General features: G+C 51.1%; 1 protein-coding gene across 9 annotated transcripts; it reads left to right on the top strand.

Moving 5' to 3' along the window:
* The first annotated feature begins 1,933 nt into the window (after nucleotides 1-1,933).
* Nucleotides 1,934-7,040, top strand: PCBD1 (pterin-4 alpha-carbinolamine dehydratase 1). 9 transcript variants are annotated; one of them, XM_070612285.1, is made up of 6 exons: nucleotides 2,184-2,205; nucleotides 2,945-2,999; nucleotides 3,962-4,079; nucleotides 4,954-5,085; nucleotides 5,605-5,685; nucleotides 6,481-7,040. In XM_070612285.1, exons 5-6 carry the CDS (start codon nucleotides 5,617-5,619, stop codon nucleotides 6,577-6,579), a joined length of 168 nt encoding a protein of 55 aa, XP_070468386.1. In that variant the 5' UTR covers nucleotides 2,184-2,205; nucleotides 2,945-2,999; nucleotides 3,962-4,079; nucleotides 4,954-5,085; nucleotides 5,605-5,616; the 3' UTR covers nucleotides 6,580-7,040. The 9 variants fall into 9 exon arrangements, with proteins under 9 accessions (XP_070468418.1, XP_070468353.1, XP_070468342.1 ...); XM_070612252.1 differs by lacking the exon at nucleotides 2,945-2,999 and having other exon boundaries at nucleotides 2,087-2,205; XM_070612241.1 differs by lacking the exon at nucleotides 3,962-4,079 and having other exon boundaries at nucleotides 2,092-2,205.
* Nucleotides 7,041-7,328: the final 288 nt, after the last annotated feature.

The following is a 7,328-nucleotide window of genomic DNA, read 5'->3' as shown; positions in this document are numbered from 1 at the left end:
ACAACAAAACATCAAACAACCCAATCAAAAAATGGGCTGGAGACATGAACAGACATTTCTCCAAAGAAGATATACGGATGGCCAATAGGCACATGAAAAGATGCTCATCATCGCTGATCATCAGGGAAATGCAAATCAAAACTACACTAAGATATCACCTTACACACGTTAGAATGACAAAAATATCTAAAACTAACAGCAACAAATGTTGGAGAGGTTGCTGAGAAAAAGGAACCCTCATACACTGCTGGTGGGAATGCAAACTGGTGCAGCCACTATGGAAAACAGTATGGAGATTCCTCAGAAAATTAAAAATAGAACTACCATATGATCCAGCCATCCCACTACTGGGTATTTATCCAAAGAGCTTGAAGTCAGCAATCCCAAAAGTCCTATGCACCCCAATGTTTATTGCAGCACTGTTTACAATAGCCAAGACATGGAAGCAACCTAAGTGTCCAGCAACAGACGAATGGATAAAGATGTGGTACATATATACAATGGAATACTACTCAGCTGCAAAACAGAACAAAATCATTCCATTTGCAATAACATGGATGGACCTTGAGAGAATTATGTTAAGTGAAATAAGCCAGTGAGAGAAGGATAATCTGTGTATGACTCCACTCATATGAGGAATTTAAAATTACGGACTAAGAACAGTTTAGTGGATACCAGGGGAAAGGTGGGGTGGGGGTGGGCACAAAGGGTGAAGTGGTGCACCTACAACACAAATGACAAACATTAATGTACAACTGAAATTTCACAAGATTGTAACCTATCAATAACTCAATTAAAAAAAAAAGAAACTAAAAAAAAAAAAAGAAATGTTTTTTAATGTTAGAGGACTTATATTACCTGACTGTCAAGATGGACAAATAGATCAATGGAACATAATAGAGAATCCACAAATAAACCTAGACATTTTTAGTCAAAGATTTCTTAGTTACAACACCAGAATATCAATCTACAAAAGAAACATTTGTTAAATTGGAGTTCATCAAAATTAAGAACATTTGCTCTTTGAAAGACACTGCGAGAATGCAAAGAAAATGTTTGCAAACCATGTATCTGATAAAGTGCTTGTGTCCAGAGCAAAGAACTCTCAAAAACCAATAAGAAAATAACTCAAAATGGGCAGGGAATTTGAACAGGCAATTTATCAAAGACATACCAATGGCAAATAAGCACATGACAAGGTGTTTAATATCATTAGTCATTAAGGAAACTCAAATTAAAACCACAGTGAGATACTACTACACACCAATTAGAATGGGTGAAATTTAAAAAGGTGATCACACCCAGTAGGGGGATGCCTGTATGTTGGGGGGCGGGGGGGGGGGGACGATGGACGGACAGACGGACGACGGGGACTGGCCCTCTCCTCCCCAGCTGGTAGGAATTCAAAACGGTACAACCGCTTTGGGAAGCAGTTTGGCAGTTTCCTAACCAGTTTTAAGCACACACCTGCCATATGACCCAGCCATTCCACTCCTCGGCATTTACCCAAGAAAAATGAAAGTATGTATCTACACAAAACCTTGTATGCAAAAGTTCATAGCACACCGTAATTATGTTGAGTGAAAGAAGTCAGACACAAAAGGAGTACGTACTGTATGATTTCCATTTACACAGAATTCTGGAAAATGCAATCCAATCTGGAGTGACCAGAAGCAGATCAATGGCTGGCTGAGGACGGAGAAGGAAACTTTTAGGGGTGATGGATATGTTCATGATCGTGATAGTGGTGACGGTGGCAGGGGAGCACACATGTCAAAACGTAGCAAATTGTACACTTTAAATACGTGCGGTTTATTGTAGGTCAATACCTCGATAAGGTAAAACACTTTATCGAAAAAAAGAAAAGAAAATGGTAATCTCGCGCCCAGGGTCACGCAGCCGGCAGCGGCAGAGCACGATTCAAATGCAAGAAGCCCGCATTTGGAGCCCGCGTACTTAACCCGCGCGCCCTGTGACAACCGCACCGGCACCGAGAAAAGTGCTGGAAGAGGGCAGAGGCCGAGCGCGTCGGCCGGGGTTAAACATTACCGGTGGGCGGCCCCTCCCCCGCCGCGCTCCCCGCCCCGGGGCGGCCCGAGCGCAGCCCCGCCCGGCGGCTGCCCAGTGCGCGAGGCGCCGCGCCCGCCCCCGCCGCCGCCGCCGCCGCCGCCACCTGCCGCCCGCCCGCGTCTGCGCCCCGACATGGTGAGGGGGCTCGCGTGCCGCCGCGATCGGAGCAGCCCCGTTAGGAACGGGTGCGCGGGAGGGGCGGAGGAGAGGAAGGGGCCCGCGCAGGGTCCCGCCCAGGCCGGCGGCGAGGGCGGGGCGGGGGGGCAGGGGAAGGCCCCTCCGAGCCCATCGCAGAGCAGCCGCGCCCCTGGCGCGGAGAGTCGGGGTGTCCCCCGCTCCCACCCCCTGGTGGCGCCCCAGGGAAGGCTGAGGCTGAGAGAGGGGCGAAGGCAGGCCCGGGTAACAGCGAGGCGGGAGCCCAGGCCTGGCCCTGCTCCCAGGCCGGTGCCCCCCTCGGCGCCTGAGTGCTGCGGACGGGGGTGGGGCGGTGGGCCCGGGGCCAGGGTGGGGAGGGGCAGCATAGTGAGCCCGCAGATATCGTCCCCTTCGGTGGCACAGTTCTGCTCCATATTGGAGGTGAGGGGAAGGCTGTGTGTGTGAGTGAGAGGAGGAGATAGTGTGTGTGTTCCTCTGCGTGTCTGTGTACTGCCCCTCGCTTGCACTTCTGGGCATGGGGGCTGGCCAAGCCTTCTGTGCACCCTGTGCTGGCCCCCACCTCAGAGCCGGCCCCTGGCGCCTAGTTTGAGACCTGTGCCCAGCCACGGGGACATGATTGCTCAGGACGACGCCTCCTCCCCGCTGAGCTTCCCCCCAGGAGGGTCTCGGGCCCTGTGTGCTCAGCTCTTCTTCAACCCTGCCCCCCCGCTGCTCTCAGCTAGGGAGGTGAAGGTGAGCCCCTAGGCAACAGGCAGAGGAGCTGCTAGACCCAGGTAACTCGACTAAATTGCCCATTTCTGGCCCAAAAGCATTAGGAACAGTTGGGACTGTGGTGACACCTGGGAGGGCATTTTGAAGGCTGTGGCTTGGAGGGAGGGGGTGTGGTGACTGAAGCTGACTGTGAGGGGCACTGAGGCCCCAAGGATGGGTAATCAGTAACCCCTCTGCACACTCTCCCAGGGGCGGAGGCCGTCCAGGCCTGACCTGTGATTTACTAAGCAAACACCACCCCTCCCCCTCTCTGATCCCAGATCTCAGAGGGGCTTGTCAGTTCAGCCCCCAGCAATGAAACTTGGGAGATTCCAGAAGACTCTAAAGAGAAAGAGGGGGGCTTCCTAGGAGCTCACTGGTACCCACCCACTCCTTTCAGAGCCAGAGAACTAAGTGGGTTCTGATGCTTTGGCTGACATCTGGTCATCTGGTTGCCTGGATACATGGACCAGGCTTCTCAGCCACTGAGAAAGGGCCAGCTGTGGAACAGAGATGGGGTGGGTGCGTGATGCAGATCTCTACTGCCGGCTCCAGCCTTCCAGAGCCGAGGAGATGGACCAAGCCAGATCAGTCCCGAGGGAGCTTTTCCAGTCCTACCCCAGCCTGCAAGGCCCCTCAGAAGCTGCTTGCCCGAGGGAATCTCTTTTTAAAAATACAGATGACATTCCTTAATAACAGTGTTCACCAAAGTGTCCCATTGGCTCCTCCTGCTGATCTCTGGAGTGGAAGTTCTTGTCCCCTTGAGTGCCACCAGGCCACCTGGCTGGAGAGTGGCAGAACCCAGGCCTGGACCAGTGCTGCCAGCTCACCCCACGGCTTCCAGTCTGCGGGCTGCCTCCTGAAAGCTACACTAACCTCCCTCACGGACTCTCCCAGACCTGACTGACTGATTTTTAATGTAGCCCTCTACAGTTTGTCTTGAGTAGTTCTATTTCAGGAGCCTAAATTCTGGGATCCCTTTAAGCTCCTAGGCCTGCATCCTTCCAGAGGATGGAACTGACCTTTGCCTCCCTCTTCTCTGAGGGCTCCGCTCATGGCCTCAGCTGTGCCAGTGGCTGCCTAGAGGGCACTTTGCACAATAGGTAAATAGGATGAGGCACTAGTTTTGCCAGAAGGCCAAATTACTTCCACTTTTGGGACTGAGCTATGTGGCTTGGGCTTCCCAAGTGGACAGACTAGAAAAGAATGCAGAAATCTGAGAAGCCTAGGCCTGGCAGCTGGGAACCAGAGGCTGCATGGGAGCGTGACAGAGGACCCACTGGGAGGTAGTGCCAGTAGTTGTTAACTGCAGTGTGGCTAAGAATTGCCTGGAACATGTTTTAAGTGCTAATTCCTTTGCCCGGCCCCAGGCATGCAGATGCACAGACCCACGTTGAGAACGATGCCTGTGCTCTCACTGACAGGTTGCGGGGGGGGGGGGGGAGGGGAGGGTGAGAGAAGAGTGGTCATTTCCCCTCTCTGGGCCTCAGTTTCCTCTTCCATACACCTGACGGTAACAGTAGAGGCATGGGGTGGACTGGAAAAGGAAGGTTGGACCATCACGGGACTCTTTCTGAAAGGTTGTGTTGTAACACAAACACATCTGGGCTTGATTTTGCTTTTCCTCCCTCTAACGTAAGAGACCTGGGGTTTTTTTTGGGAGGGGGCGGTTCATCTGTAAGGCTTTGGGGGCAGGGGTTGGGGAGGAGTGTTTCTCAGTCCCAGTGTTTGCATTATTCCTCAGGATTTTCTGTCCTGTGAGTGGAGTGTAAAATCTAAGAACCTATCAGTGTGTGAGCCAGGGCCCCACCTCCAGGGCAGGGCGCCACCCTCACACCTCCCAGTCTATTGCATTATACCAGCTGCCCTTTGAGGGTGTCAGTGGAGGCTGGCTAGATTTCCCCGAAGGTCTGGGGCCCTTTCTTTTGTCCTGTGAAAAAGAAATGCCCTTGGGCTCTGTTCTTTTTCCTCTCCTAGGCTGGCAAAGCACACAGGCTAAGTGCTGAGGAGAGGGAGCAGCTGCTGCCAAACCTGAGAGCTGTGGGGTGGAACGAGTTGGAAGGTCGAGATGCTATCTTCAAGCAGTTCCATTTCAAAGACTTCAATAGGGTATGGCACCAGAGTTTTCTGAGACTGGGCTGATGGGGTCACATTCCAGAATGTGTTTTCTCCCTTAAAGTCCTATTGGCCAAGACTCTGAGAAATGATACTAATCCAGTTTCCTTGGCAGGTGTCATCCTTGGGGATTGGTGTGTGGGGAGATGGGTCTTAGGCTCTCCATACCTAGAACTTTGAGAAAAAATCCTTAAAAGAGATAGTTCAAGTAGGAAACACGTACATCTGAAGACGTTTTAGTGGATAGCCAGAAGATTGGCCAAGACTAGAAACCTCTCAGGTGTCTCCACCTCCTTAGTGATCCTAGTAACAAGACTTTCTTCCTACTGCAGAAAGATCACCTCCAACTCTGGCCTTAGAACCAGTGGCAGGATGCCAGGGGGAGTGATGAAAGTTAGAGGGCTCTGTTTGTAGGGCGCTTGTGCACCCTCCTCATGGAGGCCTCACACTGGCCATGAGAAGGTGCCCAGAAGTCTCTCAGAACACTAACCTGAGTCTCACCTCACCAAACAGGCGTTCGGCTTCATGACCAGAGTGGCCCTGCAGGCCGAGAAACTGGACCACCACCCCGAATGGTTTAACGTGTACAACAAGGTGAGTGGCGCATGCCTGCTGCGCTGGGCCCACCCACCCGGGATCTGAGGATTCTGGCTCATTCTGAAGGCCCCTTCCTTGGACGTCCCATGAGCCCTCCTCACCCACAGGTTAACTGTCCACTCCTCCTGTTCCATTCATCTCCTTCCTAGAATCAACACAAACTACTCCCCTCTCACTACAAATTAAAGAACTGCAAATTAAAACACTTGTGAGATAACCTGTGGTTAAAGTAGACCTTAAGAAGGCAAAACCCAAGGAAGGAAGGGCTGTGGCAGTCAGGCCTAGTGACTGTTAAGAGCTCTAAATGGCTTCCAGCTTTCTGGAGATATGGAAGAATGAAAAAGTAATAAACTTGAGCTAAGAACACCCATGCACAGCAAACACAGATTGTCTGCTGAATGAATTGAGACAGTCGTTCAGTGCCTGCCATGTGCCAAGTGCCATGCTGGACTCCCTAAGAACACTGCAGGCTGGAAGAGATGGGCTGCAGATGGACAGCATTCGGGGCTGGAGTTGGTTTGGGTCTGGTCTTTAGCTTTTAGGTTGCTCATGCTACTTCGATATTTCTTTTTTATCCTATAGCTGAAGTCTCCATTGTTTCTGGAGGTGTAATAGAAGACAGTTTTGCATTGTTGTTACAGACACGTCAGGCAGGCAGCCCCCGGACAGACTGTGGACACCGGCCACTGCTCTGGAGCTCTCAGGGTGGCTGAGCCCCATAGCTAGTGCTTCTCCTGCTCTTAGGTGAAGTCAGTGGAATCGGCTGGCCCTGAATCTCTGGTTTTGTTTCAGGTCCACATCACCCTGAGTACCCATGAGTGTGCAGGCCTTTCAGAGCGGGACATAAACCTGGCCAGCTTCATCGAACAAGTAGCAGTGTCCATGACATAGACCCTGCCCTTCCTCTTGGAATTCTTCAGGGGACAGGGGTTACTGAACTGGGAATCTAGAGAGGGAACTGGGGAGCCTCGAGATGTTGATGCAGTCAGAGTTGCCAAGGCGACCCTGCTGCCTCCATTTAGGGGTGAGCTCTTGCTGGGAAAACGGGAGATGCCAGCACATGGGCCAACACCAGGAACTCTTCCCCACACCACTCTCTTCATCCTTGGGGCTCTGTTACATGTACACTAAGTGAAGTAAGATCTTCCCTTTCTTTGTAACTTTCCAGCAACAGTACTGTTTTTTCAGTAATTTTCTTTCCAGGCTGTGTCTTGATCCCTTTTTAGTTTATTTCCCAAGAAGCTGTGACAGCTGTGTCTACGATAGAAACCAAGATCCTAAAGTCAAGCCTATCCTGTGTGACAGAAACATATGTGCTTTTATGCCTCAAATAAAACTATGGTTTTACTTGGCCTCAGGCTCTAGAATCTTCTTTTCCACAGGTCAATCCAAATTGGAGTCAATATGCATTTAAAGCACTTCCTCTGGGCAATGCAGTGTTCAAGGCACTGGGGGGAAAAGGCCACCAGACCACCCTGCCTTGAAGGAGTTCATCATCATCCTGGGAAATTAAGCAAGAAAACAGTTAACTAGGCAGGATGAATTAATGCTAGATGCAAGGATAAGAAATGAAATGGGAACACACAGCGATTAAGAAGGGGAATCTGGAAGCTTGATTTGAGATGTGCCTTCAAGACCTG

The sequence above is a fragment of the Equus przewalskii genome, chromosome 1, assembly GCF_037783145.1.
Source record: "Equus przewalskii isolate Varuska chromosome 1, EquPr2, whole genome shotgun sequence".
In the NCBI taxonomy this organism is placed as follows: domain Eukaryota; kingdom Metazoa; phylum Chordata; class Mammalia; order Perissodactyla; family Equidae; genus Equus; species Equus przewalskii.
Note: the sequence above shows the minus strand (reverse complement) of the source record. Positions and strands in the feature narration are given on the sequence as shown.

Excerpts from the sequence above, each read along its gene's own strand:
- PCBD1 (XM_070612317.1), top strand. Across the intron at positions 5,086-5,604 it reads ATTTCAAAGACTTCAATAGG|GCGTTCGGCTTCATGACCAG; the intron begins GTATGGCACCAG and ends CTCACCAAACAG. Across the intron at positions 5,686-6,480 it reads GGTTTAACGTGTACAACAAG|GTCCACATCACCCTGAGTAC; the intron begins GTGAGTGGCGCA and ends GTTTTGTTTCAG.